Genomic DNA, 24837 nt, shown 5'->3' on the forward strand with positions numbered 1-24837 from the left:
AAATATGCCAGACATCCTCTTGTAACTTTGTTCTTCCAGGACACTTACTGCTGTAAGCCCCAAAGTAAAGCAATATATGGGGTGGGAGTTTTTTGCTGTTGAATCAGTCTATTAAGCTTTTGCAGATGCAGAGCCCTGAGCACATGATGTTTGGAGAGGTACAAGCTAGGATGTTTTCACAACTGATGCTAAAACACCTTCACCTTTGTAAAGTGCAATTCTAAGTATGTTTACTCCAAAGTAAATTCCACTCAATATAATGGTCCTTACTCCTTAATAAGTGTGTTTAGGACTACAGTCTCAGATAAGTATAAATGCTCAAGATTGTGCTCATGGGTTTTAATCCTATAAATACTTACCTGGGAGTAAGTCCCATTGAATTCAGTGGGACATGTCTAAGTTGACATGCACAGGATCCCACTGTCAATTTATAATGCATCACTTCCAAATAGTTAGTACGCCATACAAGTGGGAAAGAATCATTTTTAGATAGAATGTACATTGTCATCAGTGGATGTCCATTTGATGGGCAAAGTCATGAATAAAAACACCCTTAGAATTACAAACCATGTCCCCTCCCATTTTACATTTCTAATGCAAGATTAATTAATTTGTGCACCAAAACACTTAACTGATTGTAAACAAAATGGCAAAACCTATACTCATAAAAATATTTTATTGGAAAGTTTACATAATACCGACTGGGACTGTAAATCTTGTTCTGTATCTATATATTGCTAAATGCATAAATGTTCACAACTATGTCAAAAACAAAGAACTGCATTTTTCCTATGATTTGCTCTATAATATTTAATAAAGGATTTTTGTTTTTCAAAGCAAAAGGCTGATATAGGAACAAATGTTATATATACACACTACTTGCTTATTTATTCACTCTGGTGCAACATTTAATATCACTGGCTTGGATCCAAAAGGCTGCACAGGGAGTATCCACACACATACACAGAATGGCTTCCAAGGCTTACCACTTTTCATCTACAGTCCCCTGCACCACCCACTCCCAAGGCTCCAAAGAACTTTGGGAAAGGGATCCATTGCGGTGCAATGAGCTATGGCTGGAGAAGAAAATGGAAACTGCAAGCCTGCATTAAAACTCTTCTATAAACTTAAGGCTGCAATCTTATATGCACTATCTGGAAGTAAGTCTCACTGAACTCATTGGGATTTACTTCTGAGTAGACATGTACAGGATTGCAATGTAAAAGCCTCTTTGGATCCCAGCCTCTAGCTGAACTGATATATCACTATAACACTGAGCAAGTCTGGGAGAAGGAAAGAATAAGCCAAATGAGAACATTATCACGTTTTGGATGTATCAACAGCAGTTAGATATTAAAATCTAGATTTAAAAAGAAAAGAAAACAGAAAATGCCTAATAATTTGAGAACAAATTTCTGTTCAATAACATATAATACCAGTGTATAAGGACAAGGTAGTACTATACTTGAGTTATAAAGCTAAACAATTAATGCTTGTAACAGATTTACTTATTTTTCCCTTGTAAACATTACAATAAATGTTCTAAATGTGTGAGGAAAATATTGGAGAAGCCAGCAACATAATTCAGTAACAGTAATCTAGTAAAATGTGTCAGACATTGGCAAAAATTCATACAAATGTTTTTTTTTTTATTTAATAACATTTTTCCTATTCAACCACACCAAGTACCAGCAGGTGTTTTAAAGATAATCATTACGAAAAGTCTTTTGCAGCAATAGTTGATTAAGTTGATCTTTGACTTGCATACATATAACTATGTTTCACAATTCTCAAATAATACATATTTAGGCAGCTTGAACTATGTTATAAAAAAATTCAATTCAGTACATGCCAATAGTATAGAATCCAAGAGTTGTGTTAGAATTCACTAAACTAAAGGTGAAAATGGACTTACCAGTAACACTGCATCAAGAACATTCAAACCACATTTTCATGGCACCTTTGTATATGAAGATTAAAAAGTCATCTGAAAAGGTTTTGTAGATTGCAATGAAATTTAATTTCACTGCCGCACTTGTTTTGTATAAAACTGCATAAATCATATTTGAGTAAATATACAAATCGTGCACTGTGGATAACAAGTCATGAAAATGTGGTAACTGTTGGCAGAAGTTGTGTACATTTGCAAGTTTGGAGAGGAAAGACTAAAGAAACTGGAGTAAATAAACTTTAATGAGATTCTCCATTCAGTGATGAGGCTTCTCCTCTTGGTGAAGACGACCTGGACATTCCTCTCTCTGTATTGTCAGAACTAGAACCGCTCTGGCTGTGCTGATCTGCAGAAGCTGCACTGGAAGCAGGTGGTGACTTTGTTTTTTCCTTAAAGTCTGTAATAATGACTGTCAGATCACCAACAGTAACTTCCAAGTGTTGGGCGCTACTTCGATCCACATTTTTCAACCTGGGCCTAGAGTAATATAAATAATCAAGGAGGTAATTCAGAAATCATCTGAATCTCTTATGTTAAGGTTATATTTGAAGCCCAAACATATGTAAGAAGCTGCCATATTCTGAATCGTATCATTGGTCTACTCTAGGATGACATTTTTTAAACTTAATCTGACAGCAGTTCTCCAAGATAATAGATGGTTTTTCCCAACCCAGTTCCCAGAGACCTTGGATTGTATCCAGCACTGAACAAGTGGCATTCCACTTGCTCAATGGGACTTCCCTTTCCTCTCCCCGTATTTCCCCAAAGTCTATTCCAGAGGGTCCCCCAAAATCCTCTATGGATTTAAAGGGCAACACGCACACTTCATCACTTCATATAGATGCTGTATGCTCCCTTTGGCAAGAGAAGTGTCTGGCCACTGTATTCTGGACCAGCTGAGGTTCCATTGAACTCATCAAAGTCAGCTTACATAGAGTGCATTAATGTGCTTCAAATGAGTTATGGCAGCACCATAGTGGCAAAATCCTCATTGTGTAGGAAATTTTGAAGCCAGTACATTATGTCTAGCTGGAAAAGAATGCTCCTCTCTACTATCACAACCTGCAATTCAACCTACAGCAATTGGGGGAGTGCAATCCTGTTCCCAACAAGCTGCACACCTATTCTCAGATCAATGTCTCATCTGGATGGAGTTTCATTCCCTTCATATGACCTCTCTTGGTGGCCTCAGGTAGATAGAGAAGGGGCGATAAGATGGACTAATTTCAAATTCTAATTAAATAGTAATGGTGTCTATCATAATGGTTACTTTTATTGAAGATAATGTGGGCAGCAGAAATTTACACCCCCAACGCATGGGGGTGGGGTGGTTTCATAGTTGGGAGTAATTGTTCGACCATGTTTAACCAACTGGCAAAGCTGCCTTATATTATAAGACAATTGACCCTGGTTATATTGCATATATAACAACCATCTGACTGTATTAGCATATACTAATAAATATAGTTTAGATTCTGTAAAAATATACAGGTTTCTGCTGCCAGTGGAAATTCATTCCACCATCTGAACCTTTCTAAAGTGCACAAGTGCAGTGTGCATACAGTTTGTCCAATTTTCAGACACTTTATTGACTGACTGCAAATTTCCTTTTCTCAATCTGAGGCCAATTAAAATGTGTAAAAGGTGAAATCTCCGAATTTTATTCCCTTTGTATCTTACTTGCCACTTTGCTGAAATGCTTCTCACTATTAAATGACAGACTTTCATGACCAGAATTTTGAGAGGAGGTAAAAATGCTGGTACCAGATTTTTCTAGAAATCAGGGTATTATTATTATTATTTATTAAATTTATATCCTGGTCTTCATCTGAAGATCTCAGGTGCCATTTTAAAAAATATAGATACATGAACGATGTGCTCAGCAACATATGAACATAGATACAGGTATATATTAGGCCCTTTCTGAAGATACACTTTCCTGTGGTCTGATTCAATCTAACAGCGGAGTACCTAAACATCGCAACTATGTGGGTAGGGATCATTGTGTGACTCTTTACCCTTTTCTAAGAATTTTGCAGAGATTATCTCATTTTGTTCTCTAAGTAACAGAAAAGGTAACAAAGTTTACCTTGTTTTCTTGTGACTGTTCTTTTTGCTAGTCGTTTCCTTTTCACTTTTTTCTTTTTCTACTTTGTCTTTTTTCTCTTTCTTTGATTGTGTAGGGGGCACAAATTGCTGCGTAACCTGTTGTGCAACCAGTTGAGAGACAGGTCGAGGTTTCCTGTGTGTAAATGGATGAGAGAAATTAAACTCCCTGGCATCAGTAAATGCAGTAAATTTCTGCACGAAAATTATTTTTTTGTAAATTGATCACAGTTAACAATACACCCATTCCACACAGAACCCTATTTAGATTTGTGAATGTAGGCTTCATTTTCTAAAGAACAAGTAAACACACTTTGAATTTCTTGAAACAGTGAAGCCTCTCCTCCCCCCGACGACTTCCACTGGCACAAAAGTGTGTAGCACAAAAGTAATTTTAGTCTAACTAGACTAAAATATAATGCACATAGGAAGAAAGGAAGGTGTGCTATATCAAGTCAGACCATGATTTAGCTCTGCATTTTCAAGACAGGATACAGCTCTCTAGAGTTTCAGGCATGAGCCATTCCCAGCCCTATCCAAACAAAAAACCAAAAATCCCAGGGATTGAACGGGGGACTCTTTGCATTTGAAGCATGTATTCTACCCACTGAGCTATGGCCCTTCCCCAAGTCCCAGGAAAATTCCTAAAAAGAAAATATTATCCCATCAATGACCTTAAGATTTCTATTGAAGGGTATCCAATTTGCAGAACTCTAAGGCTAGCCTTTTTTGATAAAACCTCTGTGCGCTACAGTGGGTACAGCCACTTCACAATCTCATGCACACACACGGGATGCATGAACACACAGCCCCCTTCTTCAGTTGATCCATGCAGATAAGCTAAGGATGTTTTTTCCATCAAATGGCTGATTGATGACTAGATAGGGGATAGTCTGCATCCCTGTACTTATTTATTAACTGCAATTATATAGCTACCACATAACAGGTGTTCTTTGGGCAGCTCACAAACAAATAAATAATATAAAACTATAGGGTTGTATCAACTGAGTGCTACTCAGAATAGCTGAACTGAAACCAGTAGTCTGCATCCAATGGTGTTCCTCAACTGACAGTAAAGTTTTCATGGAGGGATGAGGATGGAAACCATTTTCAGCAACGCCGCTTCCCACTGCACTGCACTCCTGCCCTAGCCTTCTATAAATCTGTTCCAGAAAGTTAGGAGACCCTTCAGAGCAGAGTAAGAGAAGACAGAAGGCTGCAGAGAATTTCTAAAAAAATGCTTATCTGTTGCATTGGTAAGAGCTTTACTGCCAGCTGACAACACCTTTCATACAACACTAAGGATTTTAGTTTGTCATTTCCACTGATTTCAATACAACCTATCACAGGTTAATTTTAAAAGACAACTCAAACGACACGTCTTACATATTTTTTGGAAATGCAATTTTTTACATAAAATTTCACTGAATTAAAAAAGCAAACTGCAAAAAGTTGCCAAAGTATTTCTTAGAAACTAGTCATTTAAGCTTACTTAACGCGGGTGGCATTGTGGTCTAAACCACTGAGCCTCTTGGGCTTGCCGATCGGAAGGTCGGCAGTTCGAATCCCCACAACGGAGTGAGCTCCTGTTGCTCTGTCTCAGCTCCTGCCAACCTAGTAGTTCGAAAGCAGGCCAGTGCAAGTACTGTAGATAAATAGGTACTGCTGTGGCAGGAAGGTAAACGGTGTTTCCGTGCACTCTGGTTTCTGTCACAGTGTTCTGTTGCGCCAGAAGCGGTTTAGTCATGCTGGCCACATGACACGGAAAGCTGTCTGTGGACAAACGCCGGCTCCCTTGTCCGGAAAGCGAGATGAGCGCCGCAACCCCATAGTCGCCTTTGACTGGACTTAACTGTCCAGGGGTCCTTTACCTTTTACTTAACACAGATTCTCTAACCAATAAAACTGAAGTAAAGAGTACTGTATTCTAATTTGTAGGTTCACACTTTTAGGCATACAGTGATAAATTCATTCATGCCCTGGACAAGATAAAGCAATTGGCAAATTTAAAAAATAAAATAAAATAATCATTGAGGCAGTGAAGACTGCCCCAATCCTAAACAAGCAAACTAACATGTTTGCTTGGAAAACCAGAGGAACATTGTTGCAATCCCAGCAAAATATAATTTTTCTCAACAATAGTGTAAAACTTAGGTTCATCCTATCTAAATAATGTATGTATTGCCACAGCATGTTTTAAGATTGGGCTATGGCTTTCCTGTAAAGGAGAAAGAAAAGAATAAAACATTATCTAGCAAATTAAAAGACTTCAAACAATACGCATATATAAAAGGAATACTTATCACAAATGTACAATAGTAATGTATTCTAAATAGCATCATAAAAAACTGTATGTGCTCAAATGTTTTATTAAATATCTAAAAGGATGATGGAATAAATTACTAATAACTGAATAATAGCAAAATAGACCTTGTGAACAATATTTGTATTACACCACTCTTTACCAATCTTATTCAAAAACAAAGCAGCAAAATTTTGGCAAAATTGCTGTTTTACTCCAGACGTGTTATTGTGGGGCATGGAAAGCAGTTTATATAATATTTTTAATTAGTTTTCACAATCAAACATTATCATCGCACAAATATAAAAAGAGAAAATAAACCAAAAAAGGAAGATAATAAAAGATAGAAAAAAAGGAAAATAAAACATTTTCACACCATAATAAATTCAATTTTGGGGATAACTTAGATCCCTCAACTTCCCCCCACTCCCTCCCCTGGGTCTTTTGTATTATCTTAATTTAAACATGTCAAATAATTTTAATAGTTGCCAAATTTAAACATTCTCCTCAATATTACAAGTATTTTTTTAAAAACCTGCTACTGTATTAACTTCCTTACAATGCTTTTGTAAGTATGCAATAAACATCTTCCATTCTTTTTTTTATTTGTTGTCGTCTTGATTTCTAAGTCTTCCAGTTAATTTAGGCATTTTGGCTTACTCCATTCATTTAAGTTGCCAATCTTCTTTAGTAGGGACTTGTTCTTCTTTCCAGTGTTGGGCTAACAATATCCGTGGGACCATTGTTGCATACATAAACAAATTATTGTATTCTTTTGGTATATCCATTCCTGTAATACCTATTAAAAATGCTTCTGGTTTTTTAACAAAGGTTATTTTTAACATTTTTTTCAATTCATTGTAAATCATCAATATAAAAAGTTTTGGGGAAATGATTTACAGAGTTAAGATCAATTTAAAGCAAAAACTGGACACAAGTTTAATTTTCTAAACAATAGAATACAAACTGAATCAATTAATAGAGAATAAGATGTTACTGCTAAGTGACCCTTGCAAAAAAATTTGAAAAGCCTTTCCACCCTCAAATTAATTCACATAAAGAAACACAATCACCCACTGATCTTCTGCAAGCTCCAATAATTAATAACTAAACTAAAGCCAAATCTTCTATTTGGAAAATTATCTGAGGCTGGAAAATTCATATGCAATCAAAAGAGATTGTCAATTCATTAAATACACTAGGCATAAACGAATACAGTAATGGTAATATTATGGAGGTAACAGGTCACATGGATAGGGCTTGTATGAAATATTCCTTGCTAGACTACACCTTGTATCTACTGACATTTAATTAAAGTTGATTATGTATATGACTGTAATTAATAAAAATCAGACTTCCTCACCCATGAGACTGGACCGTTATTACTGATTTTTTTTTCCAAATTTGGTTTTAATGATACTGATTTTTATGTTGCATCTGTTTTTATTATACTGCTTTATTGCTTTATGTTCTATTTTTGTAATCCACTTACGAGTTTAGAGATGGTTTTACATAAGGCTATAAACCTGTAGTCTGAAGGCTTAAACTCACATATCTAAACAGGGCTAAATATATGTAACAGTCCATTGGATCACAGCCTAAAATTACTCAAGTACTGTATGGATTATATCCCTTGGTGATGGTAAGGATTCCATCAGCAGAATGGAGAAGGGTGCAATTCTCAGCAATCCCCCTTACCACACTCTGCTCTGTCCTGGAAGGTCCCCCACCCTCTGCAGAAGACTTAGGGGTCTACAAGCTGCAAGTGAAAATAGCTGAAAATTGCTTCTCTGTTAAACTGATTGAAACCTTGCCATCAGCTGAGTGACAGCATAAGATAAAACATTTTATTTCAATTTCTATGGGAAGGCTAGTTCTAATTTCTGAAAGCGGCTTTGCCATTTATCTATTTATTTGTTTTGGGCACTATGTAGACTACTTTCTGAAATTTTTACTGGAATGCTAAAAACTGCTATATGCCAGTTCTTAGCCAAACATGTGGGACTAAGTTCATTTCATTAGTCTTAAGGAAACTTAATCATATTTAAAGATTATAAGAATCATTATTATTGAAATTAGCTACCTTGCACAAGTTGCTGCGAAGATGTGTGGAAATATGTATGGACTGTATTATGCAATTTCCACCACTGAAAACCAACCAGAGGAGAAATGGTCTGGGTTACTAGCAGATATTTGCAGGCACCTATGGTGGGAAAAAGAGAAGGCTGGACAGAGCTGGTGTTTCCACACTGCATCTGCTGAAAAGCTTCTGACAACCAGTGCAAACTGATTACAGTTCACATTCATTGCCAATGCCTACTGCACTGAACGACTATAGCAGGATGTATACGGCTTTCTGTACTACTGCTCAGCGGTGCTTGCCAATACAGATGCTAGAATACTGCTTATTGGCAGTGGACAGGCTTTGCATGCACAACCACAGGATTCTAGTTTCTTTTAAAAATCATTTTATTAATCAGATTTATATATACAGACATTTTTCTTGTAATTGTAAAAGTGAGCTTAAGCACCTGGATAACCAGATTTGAAGTTGGCTGAAAAGCAAATGACATACATGTCACCTTTGATCCCTGGCCCAGAGAGTCCCATGTTTAAAGCTTCACTTTAAAACAGCTTGAAAAACAAGCTATGTCCTTGATTTACTCTATTTCCCAGAAAAGCAGTTAAGGATACATTCTCATCATTACATGTTTATTGTAGTTATCACTAGCAAGAGCTGCAGCTTGCAAAGTTTTAATAATGTGTTTTATTTCTCACTCTAATGTTCAGTAAGTTTGTCTAAATGAACCCACGTTATAAAATGAGGCACTATCTTGTACTCCATTACCTTGTAAAAGTACAGCAGCATGACCTTGGTCAAAAACAAGAGTGGTGATATGTATAGGAAGCACACCAGTGGAAATGAGATTCAGTTACTTCCTCTGCCTCACTCAGGGACCATTGCCCTAGGACAGACTGACAGACACACACATACACACAGAATATGCCTGGTCAGTTTAATTGCTAACAGTCATTTTGGCTGTTCTTAGCATAAATTAAAAGAATGAGAAAAACTACTAAGCTGCTAGGAAAACACAGAATAGCAAAAGACAGTTAAAGAAAACACTGTAAGAGCTAGCAAGAGGTTTGTATTTGTGATCTGAATTACTTGGGGTAAGTGTTAGGTAACAACTGAATACAGCTGTAGGGTGTTAAAATAAAATAACCAATTTGGAGGCTAGTGTACAGGATTATTTCTTGGCAACTTGCACAGAAGACTCAAGTTCTATTTAGAACTTTGTTCCTGTATCTTCTAAGTCCTAAGACATAATCCACTTTTTATTGCTGAACACTTTGAAAATGTAGAGCAATTTCCTTTCTATATTCCTCAAGTCTTAAATTTTGAGTATCTTCCTGGAAGCCTCATTGCAGAATAACACAAATAGTGTAGACTTTAACTGCAATATTCTGGAAATCTGTAACTAACTCTTTATTTTTTCAAAACAATGAATACTAGCTGGCTACAATGGTACCTCGGGTTAAGTACTTAATTCGTTACTGAGGGCCGTTCTTAACCTGAAACTGTTCTTAACCTGAAGCACCACTTTAGCTAATGCGGCCTCCTGCTGCCGCCGCACCGCCAGAGCACAATTTCTGTTCTCATTCTGAAGCAAAGTTCTTAACCCAAGGTACTATTTCTGTGTTAGCAGAGTCTGTAACCGGAAACATATGGAACCTAAAGTGTATGTAACCCAAGGTACCACTGTATATGCACTCAGCAGCTGAGTTGTTTAGTAGCCTGTAATGCCTATGGGGCATAAAAACACAGCAACACCTAGTTAATGCCATGCTATTACACAATCTAAGAGACTATCAGCAGAGATCCTGTAGAGAAGACTAATTCAGCACAGGGCCACTAGAAGGATACTAAAGAACAGCACATCTGAAAGAGGGCTATAAAGTGCAGCATTGTCCTATTTTCTTGCCTTCTGAGGAAAAAGCCCAGGAACCTCCCAATTTACATGATATAAGTGGGTTAGAAACTCAAGAAGCACACCCTTCAACTAGAACCGTGCCTATGACCCCTTCATATTATTATATAATGCCTATCCCTATTTCCAGGGATGAAGGCATGCCATTTTTTTACCTTGTTACCCTAGCCTTTTGTTTCCTAAAGTGGGAATTTCAGATGTGGTGGCTTACAATATCTTACAAAGTATATTGTGTGTGTGGATGTTTCTGCTTTTAGGCCTGTCTTTCCTTGTATTTGTAGTTAATTTCTCTCCCCCTGCTCCTGTCTTTGCATTACTAACAAAAATTATTCATTTATTTGCAAGATAGCTGATACTTCCTGCATGTAGTAAACTCTGATTGCACCCTAAAATCAGAGTTCAATTTTCATTCCTGGGAAAATCTAGGGCACAGTTCACCAACCTGGCCCCCAAAGGCTTTCACTGTTGTCCCTAAGCAGGTGTCCCCGACTCCCTGATTTTTTTTATTTTTTTTAAGGTAAGGTAGATCTCTAGCCTGCTTAGAAAGAAAGTTATGGGGCAAGACGGTCAGGACCTTTCAAGCAATTTCTGTGAAGTGAGTGTGAGCATGGTGTGGCCACCTTTGTATTTTCTCTGATTCTGAGGAACACTCCCTGTTGCTATTAGGCAGCATCACCATCAGAGTGTGAGTGTGTGTGCACGCATTTGTGTTACTTTATAAAAATATTGTGTGATCTCTACAATCAGAAACAGCAACACATAGCTCACTTCCCATGGTACGCATAAGATGGTTTGGGCCATCTTTCTCTCTAAGTTTGTGTTATGTCACACTCCCCTTGGCAACCATTTTGTGTTATCACAAACACCCAGCAGCTTTTTTTGTGACTGCCACCCCACAGCACTATATCAAGCTTCAAAATGCGCTCACTGATCCAAAAAGGTTAGCTACGCCCAGGTTTAGGGCTTGCGTGGTCTGCCTATGAAACTGGTGTGATTAAGAATGTGGTTCATCAGTTTAGCTAGTGCTGTTTTAACTCCTTTCCGGAAGGAAGGCAGCAGGTAGACTCAGGTTATCAGTCATCCAGATTGTGATATAACTAGTTTCATCACATGGTGACTCACCATATGGTCCTGAAAGAAAACTGATACATGATTATGACTTCTTAACAAGCCAGCTGAAACCACCTGGTCAACATGAGAATCAACAGAGCAATGCCAGAACACAGAACCAACTCAGGATCCTGCATCTACTGGCTGGTGTTACAGTTCCTTTCATTGTAGTTTTGTGTATACAAAGTCTGAACTAGAATGATTATATTGAGGACATAAAACATAAAACAATTGACCAAATGGTATCTTAACTCTAAACAGTATACACAAGATAGCAGAAACAGCTAAAACCTATACCCTAAACTTGAATTGCTAGTTTAGGTTTAAAACCTACTTGTTACTTTGGCTGTCTCTTGCTGCAGTAAAAACAGCAAACAAGGCTCTGGTAAGACACACAGCTCTTTCCTTTCTTTGGACAGCAGCCAAAAGCAAGTTACATGAGCAGTAACTCCTGTTAGTGTTAAAAGCAAGCAGTGTGAAAATACAGCATCAAACATCCTCTTATTGTCTTCTAAATGGTACCCAGAAACTAGTTTTTAGCTCCTTATTCACAGTTCCCTAGCTCCATTTTACTTTTCTTTCAAATAAAAGAAATTGACTTTCTGAAGTGTGAGACAAAAAAGACTTTCATTTATATTTCCAAAATTTAGCCGCATTCAAGATCTAACATCAAAACTGTAAGATGAAAACATCTGTAGCATATGTAATATACCATGTATATTTGTTATTTGAATATTCCAGAAGATAATTTCACCAATGATTAAAAGAAAAAGACTGACATTTAACAGTGCATTAGAATCCTAAAGTTGAGTAATTCTGTAGTGACCAATGTAACATTGGCAAGCTTCTTTACCTATTTTGTATTTTAGCTAATATTATTTAACTCCAATTAACATTAAACTTTTTGTTAACTGCCTCATTTTGTTAACTGATCGTCCCTACAAAAATAATCAAAAAGTATGCCACAAATTAAATGCTTTATTTTTATTGTGTTTTGCAACCTGAAGAATTTGTAACTTAAGATAGGTATTTTCTCTAAAAGTGGGAATCAGGATTTTTCCATTTGCATCAATATGCATAAATAGCAAATATTTTATGGGCAAATGTCAAACTTATGGTAGTGCTTATTGGAAACTGTCAAAAGAATGTTTTCTGGAAAATTAACGGTGTTCAATTTTAAGATGACCAATGTAAGATGTGAAAATTCATTGATAGCCAAGCCATCTACAAATAAATGCCTCCAAAGCAAGATTCTGTGCATCTCACACTTTACTAGGCATTCATAAGTTGCATGTCAGCATCAAGTCCATGTGGGAAGTCAAAATGCTCACAGCAACTTAGGCTTGTTATTTGTTTCTGTTCAACCTAACCTCTGTCATTTGCAGGGAAGACAAATGCCACAGAAGCCCTCCTATTTAAAAAGATGATTTCATACTAATGAATATCATATTCCATCACTTGGCTAACAAACTGCCTTTTCAATTTACCAGGCTCAAACTCAACAACTTTGCCAGATGACTCCAGCGCATCAGTGGCTGCTTCTGCGCTTTATTTCAGCATAATCACATTTCCCATAGGGACATTATTCCCTGATTATTAAATAGTGTTGTGAGTTGGGGGGAGGGGTAGGCTGCATGCTGAGACCTTTCTAATTCCTGGGCCCAGCAAGTGTTAAAATCTAACCTAGGATTCAAATTCCTTGGATAGCGAGGCTAACTTCCTGGTGAAATAATGGGCCATTAAAGTAACAAAGGAAGTGGCTCGGTGCCAGACAATAAATGGGTTGGCCCTTCTCCCCCAACTTGCTGATAGAAAGACAAAGGGTAGAATGGAAAGTTGAATTATGTGAGATAGAAGCTAGAAGCAATAGTCTGGGAAACGAGAGAGAGAAAGAGGGAGAGAGAGAGAGATGGTGATGATGATAATTTATTTATACCCCGCCCATCTGGCTGGGCTTCCCCAGCCACTCTGGGCGGCTTCCAACAAAATATTAAAATACAGTAATGCATCAAACATTTAAGCTTCCCTAAACAGGGCTGCCTTCAGATGTCTTCTAAAAGTCTGGTAGTTGTTGTTCTCTTTGACATCTGGTGGGAGGGCGTTCCGCAGGGCGGGTGCCACTACCGAGAAGGCCCTCTGCCTGGTTCCCTGTAGTTTGGCTTCTTGCAATGCTTGATTTCTGCTTGAATCTCAGGCTGCAGCTATGAAAGAAGCAAGGCTCCCTTGGGGTCTTAATGCTGTGAACTCCTCCATTGTAGGCTCAAGTTGTATATATATGTGCAAATTAAACATATATCATAAAGACACCGCAGTCTCCACTGTACCTCATTCTGAAGGAAATACAACCCCTGGGTAAGTACCTGGAACCCCCCGGAACTTGCACCGCTCAGAGACTGGGGTGGCATGCAACAATATATTGACACATAATTATATTACCTTTCTTCTAAAAGCAGTAACATATGTTCACTCCGCCCTTACCAGATTTGTCATTCAGACCGTAAGCTTTTTGAGGGCAGGCACCTTTTTTGTGTAAAACTCTGTAAGATGCTCTACATTGCTTTGGGGGCAATCCTATGTCAAGAGCCACTGGAATGAACAACTTTGGATGCAGCAGATCTCCAATGGCATTAAGCTGCCAACATTAGTTCAGCCAAGCATACACTTGCTTAACTTGCTCATTCTGACTCAGCTGAGGCTCAAGCCCGCTCAGCTCAACCACATGCCCTGGCTACTGGTGTACAACACTATTTTAAAGGCTTGTTTTCCCTGTGACAGACCTAGGGAGAGCAACAGCAGCAGCCCCGCTGCTGAACAAAGTCTGGATCTGGTGTAAACGTACTTCAGCTTAATTTACACCAGCTTGCTTTGGGCCAGTTTCTTCTGCATAGGAATGCTCTCCTAATAATTACTACCATTTCAGAGAATAAAAGATGACAGTCCTAAAAATAGGTTTAAATGACACCCATGTCAACACATTTATGCTAGGTAAGTTGCACCATTGTGGTGTTACATCATAAAAAAAATGTTGTACATAAAACACATTTCAGTTAATATCACATTTTCTTAATACCAAGAACATCAAAGCGGAGAAAAAAGTTAAAACATAGTTTTTCCTTTTCAATTGTTGGTGGAGAATGTATGTGCTGTGTGACTAATCCAACACACTCAACCAATTTAAGTTTTATTGGCCTTAGCTAGTATGATTTTGTTTGAAACATAAAATTTATAGTCATTACACCAATGAGAAAGCAAAACTATCAATACAATCAAGTGTCATTAACCTTTTCTCTATTGTCTTGGGAGAGGTCTTTCACTGAACTTTAGGGAGGGGAAATAGAAATATTTTGAGTTGTACATGGCACTGCTGTTGTTTTACTCACATGTAAAATGTCATTTTGAAAAACAGTTGCCAGATATTGAGACTTTCTGAAATGATATTTAAAATGATATAGAACGCATTAACTATACATGAAAATGAAAAATGAGTCTGCAGGTTGCCATTATCATGGCACTTCGCAGTTGTATTCTGATTTGCATTATTGTAAAATGGAGATGTAATGCAGTCATGTTTAAGGAGTTATTTCTTGATCACTATGGTTTTTAATGGATATAAGTCATGGCTAGCAGCCCTCATCTTTGACCATGTATTACAACTAAGCCATAACAGCCACTGTTATTTCAACTGATCCCTAGAAGAGAATATGCTAAAACTAAGTAACAGCATAAAAATAATCCACCAGTTTCTGTCAATACGTCTGTGGTTTATATGCATAATAGACTGGACATAGGAAGTTATGCTGACATAAACCACATTCATAGGATTGCTTGGCCCATTAAAGATATCTGAAAGACCCTGGCCAGAAAAAAATAATTATCTTGATAAAGAAATATAAAGAATTTCATCAAACATTCTTTACCAAATTGTGGAGCCTTGTCAAAGTGTGGTGACACCTTATTTCTCCAATGCATCAGTATGTTGTTGGCTAGTAAAGCTATTTTGAATGATTAGAGGCTAATTAATGTATATCTTGAGGCAAAGACATAATAATAATAATAATAATAATAATAATAATAATAATAATAATAAATTATTTGTATCCTGCCCAGCTGGCTGGGTTTCCCAGCCACTCTGGGCGGCTTCCAACAAAGATTAAAAATACATTAAAATGTCACACTTTAAAAACTTCCCTGAACAGGGCTGCCTTCAGATGTCTTCTAAATGTCAGGTAGTTGTTTATCTCTTTGACATCTGATGGGAGGGCGTTCCACAGGGCGGGCGCCACTACACGATAAGAATCACTGTGATCAATTTGTGTTTCGCTTTGGAGGTAAAATCTCTCATGTCCATATTGACTACAGAGTATGGAATGGATGCAGCTAGGACAGGTGTTGCTGAACTACAGCTTCCATCAACCCTGGTCACTAGCCATGGTTACTGGGGTTGAAAGAACTTATAGTTCAGTAACAGCTGGGGGGCCAAAGGTTATCATCTATATTTGAGCTAGGACATTGTTGGGTCATGTTATGGACACTTAAAAATTGGGTATAAATAATGCTAAACCATAATATTCCTGGTTTTTGTTGCAGGCATTGCTTTGATGTTAAAACAAAGGGAAAGTACCACCAGCTGAAATAATTTCTTGCAAAAATGAGTATTTTATTGTAGATGTATCACATCTCACAATCTACCAAACAAAATAGAATTGCCTGAAATATAGTGTTAACGAAATATATGCCAGTGTTCCAATCTACAGGAGATGTGCAAGCCCAACTGGCTTCTGGCTGCAGATCTTCTTCAGTGATTCTCAACTATGGGCATAAATTAGATGAGCATCGAATACTAGATGCACTGCATCTATTGCTTTCAATAAGAATGCACATCCAGATATACATCCTGTCAACATTCTGGAGCAAGTACAGCTGATGAAGGCATAAATGTTATATGAAAATTAAAAATCACCTGATTAGATTTTTCCTAACTCCCATGTTTTCATAGAACATGAGGAGAACTCTGCTGGCTTGTATCAATAGTCTTATCAAGTCCAGTGCTCTGTTCTCAACAGATGGCTTTATAAAGACAACAAGCAGTGAAATCTAAAAAGGCCCCAACATGATTATCGCTGTTATTGCTGCACCTTAGATTTATTTTGTGAAAACATGAAATTACTTTATTTCTCTTCATTGATATTTATTATTGAATTTTCATGCACAAATGTTTTTACTTTTGAAAGCATACAGGGACTTTCACAATTAATCTTTATTTTACAATATTATGCAGTAGATTTCATAGTATTCATATCTGTCATATAATCTAGAACAGAGTAAATGAACACTCATAATCAGTAAGCACATATATATTAATAAATACCTAATAAACTGAAACTGCAAATTTCTGAGGACTTAATTACTAACATTTCTCACCACTGAACATTTAACAGATTGCCGTGTAGCCTACTGCAATATTTGGCAGTGGTTTTACAATGCAAAGCAATGCCCTTTGGGAACCATCTGAGGCTATCACTTCCACACAGAAGGCACTTATCCTCAAAAGCACAATAGCAAGGGAATTTGTTCACTGTATCACCTGGCAGTTATGACACCATACATTTTACAGAATACCAATCTTCTCAAATCTGAACACCAAATATGGTTTCAGACCTGCAAAATCTATTTGCATTTCATTTTATTTGAATGGATAGCATGTAATGTCTTTCAAGTGCAAATTTAGAAAACGGTGTCAACATAGCTGCTGGAAACCTGATATTACATCTGTATACAGATTCACTCTAGAGCAATGCATGGCTGCCTATGTATGAATGTGAGAAGACTGTTATATATAGTTGCATGACTGACATGGACAAAAACTGGTCTTTTTGTATAAAATAGCAGCACAAGTTCTAAATGTTTTGCTTGCTTCTGAATTTACCCCTTAACATTTTATGCAAAAATCATCAATATATCTGACCATTTCTATTATTACTAAGTGAATTCCCTCCAAATTAATGAGTTTACTGAAACTCGTAGGTATTACGAGTTGATATCAAATTCTATCTATATCAAAATGTATGTATCAAATTGAAATATCTGATATTCTAAGGACTCTGGTGACTACATAATAGTTTATCACAACTGGAATCAGTCTCAGAAACTCTAATGCTGCTAAATTAGTGTTTTAAAAGAAAATGGTTATTGGTATCTGTCAATAATTTAAAGATGTTGCTTTTTGCATCTCTATCCAGGGAAGGATAAAGTCAAACACATATTCCTGATGTAGACAAAATTCCTGAGATCTACAGATGAAGAGCGTATACAAATTAAATAAATAAATATTTGTGAAATACTCTAAACCTAGTTGAGGCATAAAATAGATTACACCCATCACTTTTCAGAGTCCCACCATCCCCTACCAACTAGATGACTAGAAGTACAAGGACCGTTTCCACTGAATCCTCCTTTCTGACAAAGAAAGTGAATGGGACTTCATGATCTCTGTACTTGGACAATTTAACAAATATTCAGGTTTCCATGCCAGTTTGGTGCCAACAGCCTTTCTTGGATAAAGTTTGGTGTGTAAGGAACTATCAAAATCATTTCCATACAGTATAAGTAAATGCTAGAGGCAGCCAATGCTCATTTTATCTCTTTCTAGATCCCTGACCTCTCATACGCTTTTCACCCACAAAACCACATTTTCCCTACCTCTTCTATTGAGGCCATTGCAGCAAGCGCTATACTCCTGTGCCCACCAATCTGAGAGCAAATATGCATGACCTTACTATACTGTATCTGCAGTTTACAAAAATATTTTTCATGCCTTGCATAATTTAATGTTTAATTCACTATTACAAGTTAAGGTGATGGCCATGAACTCAGCTAGAGCTTAACAGGGAACAGAAAAATTGGTCTGTTAATTAGCCATGATAAATAAATGGAACATTCATATTCAGTGGCAGTATATCTCTGCTTATCAGACACTTGAGACAAAACTAAAAGAAATGATTGTAACTTAATACCTTGCTTGTAAGCTTTTAGAGGAATCTGGCTAGCTGCTGTTGGAAACAACATGCTGAACTAGATGAATCTTGATCTAATCCAGCAAGGCAGTTCTTCAAAATCTGTCACTTATTCAAATATTTTAATATCTCCAAGGACATAATGGGAGGAAAAGAAAAACCACTTGTGATGCAGCTGAATAGTACCAAAGGCAAGGAGGAAGCACTGTAGAACACCAGGCAGGTTTCCAGAAACCAGAAAAAAATAATCCTTGATGCCAAAACTGCTTTATTTATGTATTTATTTTATACAGTGAGCTGCCAGCTATGATAATGGTAGAAAACATTGAGCATAGGGAAGCCAAGAGAGTATATAGGTTAGAAAGATCAGGCAAACTGATGTTTTACTGAAAATTCATAATGTAGAATCCAACTAAGTCACAATCAGATTAGGCCCACTGAAATGAGTGGACTTAAGTTACTCATGGCTGAGCTAAGTCCACTGATTTCATTGTTCTACTCCAAGTATGGCTAGAACTGTGTTGGCCAAACTTGGGTCTCCAGCTGTTTTGGGACTACAATTCCCATCATCCCTAGCTAACAGGACCAGTGGTCATTGATTATGGGAATTGTAGTCCCAAAACAGCTAGAAACCCACGTTTGGCCAACACTGGACTAGAACCACTGAAATTAGTGAATACTAATTATGCCTAAACAAGGTACAAAAAATAGTAAAAGAAGGCATATAATATAAGCAATATTAGCAAGGTTATTATGAAGACATCAACCTGAATATTTTTTTTGGTAAATCTCCACTCATTAATTTAATACGCTTTGGCACAGATATTCAATATAACAATGTATGAATAAAGACATAGCTTTTATTATAAAACTGCATCCTGTAAGCCTTGATTAGTGGATGCAATCCTATGCCTTCTTACTTGAAATTAAAACCCATTAAACTCCATGCGATTTGTACAGGATCAAGATGCAGAACTGCAAGCCTGCACAGACATGTATATCTCTTCCTCCCCCCCCCCCTCTCTCTCTCTCTCTCTCTCTCTCACACACACACACACACACACAGAGTTCTCCTATGACTTTTTCAATCTGGGGGTATCAGTTCAGCATTATGGGAATTGGGCAGGGATGGCTAACCTCTTTTGTCCCAAGGAAGCCCTCTGGCAACTGCATGCCAGTGATGGGTGTGACCATCCCACTCTCTCACAAATACAGACACAGGATGCAGACCCTCCTGTTGATCCATGCTGACCAGCTGTTCAGAAGGGGTTATCACCCCCTGCCTGCTTATCAACTGATCAATCTGATGACTGATGAGAGGTTGGGTGGAGAGGTTTAAAACACACTGTCCACCCTAGTGCTGTATCTTTCTTCCCCCCTCCCTTTTTTTCCTTCTTTTTTTGGTCACTGCCAAAATTGGCAGGTCTTGGGAGAGGTAAAAAATGCCTGTGCCAGGAAACAGACACCCCTGATCTAGAGCTTTGGGGTTGAGTGTAATCAATGTACACATCCAGAAGGTGCTCTTAAATAAGTGTATGGAGGCTAAGGTCAATTGGATTGTATTAAAGAGGGCAAGAAGGCTTTGGAAGGGGTTAGAATGCCTGTGATAGATGGAGTTGAAACATCCCTATCTCCTCATTTTTGAATACACCAGTAATAGCAGTAGCTAGGAAGCCATTTTTATAGTCTTCCTAGGCCTAGTCTCTTCTTGGAGAACTGAGACCTGGCTATGCTGATGCATTCTCTTGTTATGTCCAGGACTGACTACATGTAATGTATGCTACACTGGGACTACAATGTAGACTATTTTGTAGCTGGTGTAGAATGCCACCACCTGCCTCTTACTGAACATTGGAAGGTGTGAGCCTATTCAGCCAGTGCTGCAGCAACTGTACCACTGCTAGCACATTCCTGGCTCAGTTCAAGGTGATGATGCTTAGCTCTAAAGATCTTTGTGGCCTAAGATCCAGAGAAACTGTCTTCCCCTATGCCAATGCTGCATGTACACTTAAGGGATCAGACCTTGTATACTTTCACTTCACCAATAACAGCAGCTGCCAAGAGGGGGCCTTTAGCACAACTGCCCTGAGGTCCCCCTGTTGATAGCAGAAGGTGTTATTCTATCTCTGCCCTGCATAAGGTTTAGAAGATATATTGTCTCTTATTATGCCTAGGTGTATTGTTTTACATTGGTTGTAAATACTGTTGCTTTAAAATTATGTTTTATTTGCTCTGTGAGCCTCAGCGGGCAAAAGTAAAGCAGCATATAAATATTCAATTAGTAAATATGTAATCATTCATGCATATGCTTCAGTGCATTAAATCTCAATCACTGAGGTTTAATAAACCTGTGACTTACTGGACTCTTAAGTACAATACTTCCACATTTTTCCTGTAATGCTGCTGCACAAAAGACTTGTTTTTGGATTGTACAGAATTTTCCAAGCAATGGAATGCATCGAACCTATAAGGGGTATGTAATAACCTTAAAAGGATACATAATTAATTTTAAATGGGCAAACAATATTGCTGTGAGTAAAATAAACATTTCTACATAAATAAGCCATCTCCTGTTTGTCACAATTTAGTGTGACCGAGAAAGAGAAATCATGAGACAGTTGTGCAGAGAGGACCAATCTTCATTATTAATGTCCAGGAATCACCATGGGTGGGGAATGGATTTACTTTTTCCCTCAAGTGTATCTCTGACTATAACCTTTTACATCCACTTAAATCTATGTAAATAGATTTTATTTTCCTCCAGGAAAATAAGTGTTGTATGGTGACAAAAACCTGACGTCTGCCTATGTGTGGCCCAGTCCCAGAAACAGCTGCTGGGGTGGTCCTCTGACATGAAGCATCTGCCACCATTGGAGGAAGATAAAGAGCACAGGAAAATGTGTAACTTTACCAGTATCCGTTGGAAGGTAAAGGCAGAATGTGGAAGGTGAGGATGAGAAGTGGAAAATATGTTTGCTTTAAGTTCCTAGACCTCACATGTAACCTAATGGAAGGCCAGTGTGGAAGCAAGAGTTATCTTCTTAGTCAGCACTGTAGAAATGCCCAGTTGCTGACTTGCTAGTGGCTCCTGTAGTCATCAACAGCCAGGAGCTGCTGTGCAGACAGCAACTATACTTTCAAGGTGCTGACTGAAACAACTCCTGCCTCAGCCACTGCCTCCCAAAAATTACCGTAAAGGCGTGGTCCCCCACCATGGTAACCCCAAAACAGTAGTTGGGAACTAATCACCTCAGCAGCTGCCATTCTCCACTCCTCATTGTCAGCTACCTCCCAGGGATTCTTCCTCTCTCCTCACACATATCCCACCCAACATTAGGAAGGGCATTTTGCTATTAAGACCATGACAATGGCCCTCACTTCAGCAAAATATCAGCAAGTATGACACAGACACGAACAGCCAAGAGACTGTTTGTTGACACCCCCCTCTTGAAGTATTCTAATCCACCATGAAAAATAATTACAAGAGTCATCTTTTAAATGAGCTAACAGGGCTACACAGTGGACTATAAGCAGGCCTCAAAAAGAAAATCCAAGCCCTTATCCATTTCTGTCCTTCCTTCAACAGAAGATGACTTATTTTTGCACAACATGTACAACGGACAGCATTCACATTTAGTCAGTTTAAGGGGTTTTTTTAAAAAAAAATTATGTACATAGGGAATGCTATATCACCATGAGCAGGGTTAAAAACAAACAGCAAACTCTCCAGACATCTGCACTGTTTGTGTGATCACAGCAAAGCAAAGCAAAGCAAAAAAAAAAAAAAAGCTGAGGAGGGAAAGGAGCTTATTTTCTATCCCATTCCAGACTGCATGACTGGCAAATCGAACCATTGAGGGTGGTGCGAGAGAACGTGTGCCTTTAAGTTCACAGAAAAGAAATTATCTCTAAGCCTTGGGGGGGGGGGGTGAGAAAGAGACCATGTTTACTGGGCAAGGGCGGGGAGAGGAGAGGAGGAAAGGAAAGCAGACGGAGGAGGAGAGTGGAACGGAGGAGAGAGCTGGTGCCAGCAGCGCATCCACTCCCTCTCCTGTCACCCTCTCCTGAGGAAGAAGGAGGAGGGAGGGAGAGCAATAAATAATAAAAAGCCTGCCCTGGTGGCTATGATGGTGGTGGCGGCGGCGGCAGCCTCCGGGCTCTGCTCTTCTTCCCAGCCGGCGGCCCCCGGACGCCTCTCCTCGGCCAGCCCCGCTCCCTCCCTCCTTCCTTGGGGATGCGGGTGTCACCAGCGCAGGCCTCTCTGGGCCGCTCACTCACCGGGTGGAGGTGCCCTTCCTCACATCGCACATCATGCACTTGAAGGCCTCGGCGCTGTTCCGGAAGGTGCACACGCTGCAGTCCCAATAGCCCTCGTCGGAGGACGGCTTCGGCTGCCGCTTCGGCCTAAACACCCCCCAAAAAGAGGGGGCGGCGAGAAGGAGGAGGAGAAGGAAGAGGAGGAGGAGAGAGAAGGAGGTTTAAGGCACAAAACAAGACATCGCTCCCTTCCCTCCCTCCCTCCCTCCCTCCCACTCGCTCGGGGCCTCGCTTCGCCCCGCCGCTTGCCAGCTACCTCTTCGCCGCCACCGCCGCCCCCAGCGCCCGCTCACCGCCATTCGCTGCGCTGAGGGGACGCCGCCGGAGGCTTTGGCAGCAGAGGGGAGGGGGGAGAAGCGGCGGCGGCGAACGGCAACGGCAGCCCCCCTCACAGCGCCGCCGCCGCTTCTCTCCCTCAGCAGCAGCAGCGGCCTGTTGCGAGTCGGCGCCCGCTTCCCCTCCTCCCTGGCTCCTCACCTTGTGGGGCTCTTCTTGTCTCCCATGCCGGCTCCACAGACGCGTCTCCAGCCCGGCGCGGCCCTTTGTGTATTTGTCAATAAGGAGGAGCGAGCCGAGGAAGCGGGGGGTTGGCTCTCGAGCCCAGGCAACCAAGCGAGGAGGAGGAGCCGCCGCTGCCGCCGCCGCGCACAGCGCGCGCCGCCGCCAACAACAACGGCCGTCCGCTGCTTTACTGCGGCCGACACCGCCAACTACCGCAGCCTCCAGCTGTCGGGGGAACTCCTGCCGCCGCCGCCGCCGCTTCTCCTCTCCACTCCTCTCCCTTCCACCCGCCCTAACCTCACGCCTCTTTCTTCTCCCTCACGTGTCCCCCCGTCGCCAACCAGCGGCAGCCCGCAAGCCAGGCCAAGGCCGAGGCGCCCCAGACGGCGGTGGTGACAACCCTGAAGTCGCTCCGACTGCGGCGGGATGAGGGGGGGAGGCAAGCGAGAGGAGGCTCCGGTGCTTTGACGAGAAGACTCCGCTGGCTTTTTCGCGGGCGGGCGGCCTTCCTCGCGCGCGCGCGCGCAGATAACGCCTCAGGAGTATTCCGTGGCACAAGCCCAACCAGAGAAATCCTAACCTTCCCTGTGTGCCGCATTCATTAGCACCGAAGGAACGGCAGCGTCCCACTTCCAACCTCAGCCGCAGTCGCTGAGGTTGGAATTCGGTTTGGGAATCCCCACACTTCGCTCACCATGTAAACCCAAGGTGCCTCATACCTTTGGATTCCGTGTTTTTACACTCTTCCCCCGCCCGTGGAAACTGCAGTCTTCCAGCGAGGGTTTAGTGGCGCAGCCAATGGAAGTTTCTTTATTTCAAATGTTTCCAAGGCCATCGCCTCCCCCCAGGTGGCTTACATTGGATAAACATATTAAAAGGAAGCATTAAAGCGTACAATTTAAACCAAGGAAGCATTAAAACGTACAATTTAAAGCCGCAGTTTAAGCTAAGTAATAGCACATTCGCTTAATAGCGACCGAAGACTCCTGACGCTAAACATTTCAGTTGAAATCCAAGGAAAGCTCTTAAAAAGCTAGCATATCCATCCATATCTCTTACAGATAATATATAGGATAGAAGCTCACAAATAATAACTATACAGTCACTACTGCCCACCAGCCTTACAGTACTGATCTTAAAGGTGGGCACAGGAGTAGCAGCTGTATTTTAAACAGGGCCGCTTCATATACGTGTAAAGGTAAAAGGACCCCTGACCATTAGGTCCAGTCGTGACTGACTCCGGGGTTGCGGCGCTCATCTCTCTTTACTGGCCGAGGGAGCCGGCGTATGGCTTCCAGGTCATGTGGCCAGCATGACTAAGCCGCTTCTGGCGAACCAGAGCAGCACACGGAAACGGTGTTTACTTTCCCGCCAGGGCGGTTCCTATTTATCTACTTGCACTTTGATGTGCTTTTGAAGTGCTAGGTTGGCAGGAGCTGGGACCGAGCAACAGGAGCTCACCCTGTCACAGGGATTCGAACCGCCGACCTTCTGATCAGCAAGTCCTAGGCTCTGTGGTTTAACCCACAGCTCCACCTGCGTCCC

General features: G+C 40.0%; 1 protein-coding gene across 2 annotated transcripts; it reads right to left on the bottom strand.

Annotated features, from left to right (window-relative positions):
* Positions 1-659: 659 nt before the first annotated feature.
* On the bottom strand, positions 660-23764 carry YAF2 (YY1 associated factor 2). Of its 2 annotated transcripts, none has more exons than XM_028745529.2 (4): positions 23269-23764; positions 22753-22878; positions 4041-4193; positions 660-2428 (listed from the first exon to the last, which is right to left on the bottom strand). In XM_028745529.2, exons 1-4 carry the CDS (start codon positions 23292-23294, stop codon positions 2191-2193), a joined length of 543 nt encoding a protein of 180 aa, XP_028601362.1. In that variant the 5' UTR covers positions 23295-23764; the 3' UTR covers positions 660-2190. The 2 variants fall into 2 exon arrangements, with proteins under 2 accessions (XP_028601362.1, XP_077790782.1); XM_077934656.1 differs by lacking the exon at positions 23269-23764 and adding an exon at positions 23048-23246.
* Between the last annotated feature and the right edge of the window lie 1073 nt (positions 23765-24837).

This window comes from Podarcis muralis, chromosome 10, assembly GCF_964188315.1.
Source record: "Podarcis muralis chromosome 10, rPodMur119.hap1.1, whole genome shotgun sequence".
Taxonomy (NCBI): Eukaryota; Metazoa; Chordata; class Lepidosauria; order Squamata; family Lacertidae; genus Podarcis; species Podarcis muralis.

Excerpts from the sequence above, each read along its gene's own strand:
- YAF2 (XM_028745529.2), bottom strand. The coding sequence starts at position 23,294 with ATGGGAGACAAGAAGAGCCCCACAAG. Across the intron at positions 22,879-23,268 it reads GACAAGAAGAGCCCCACAAG|GCCGAAGCGGCAGCCGAAGC; the intron begins GTGAGGAGCCAG and ends GGGGGTGTTTAG. Across the intron at positions 4,194-22,752 it reads AGGAAGGGCACCTCCACCCG|GAAACCTCGACCTGTCTCTC; the intron begins GTGAGTGAGCGG and ends ATTTACACACAG.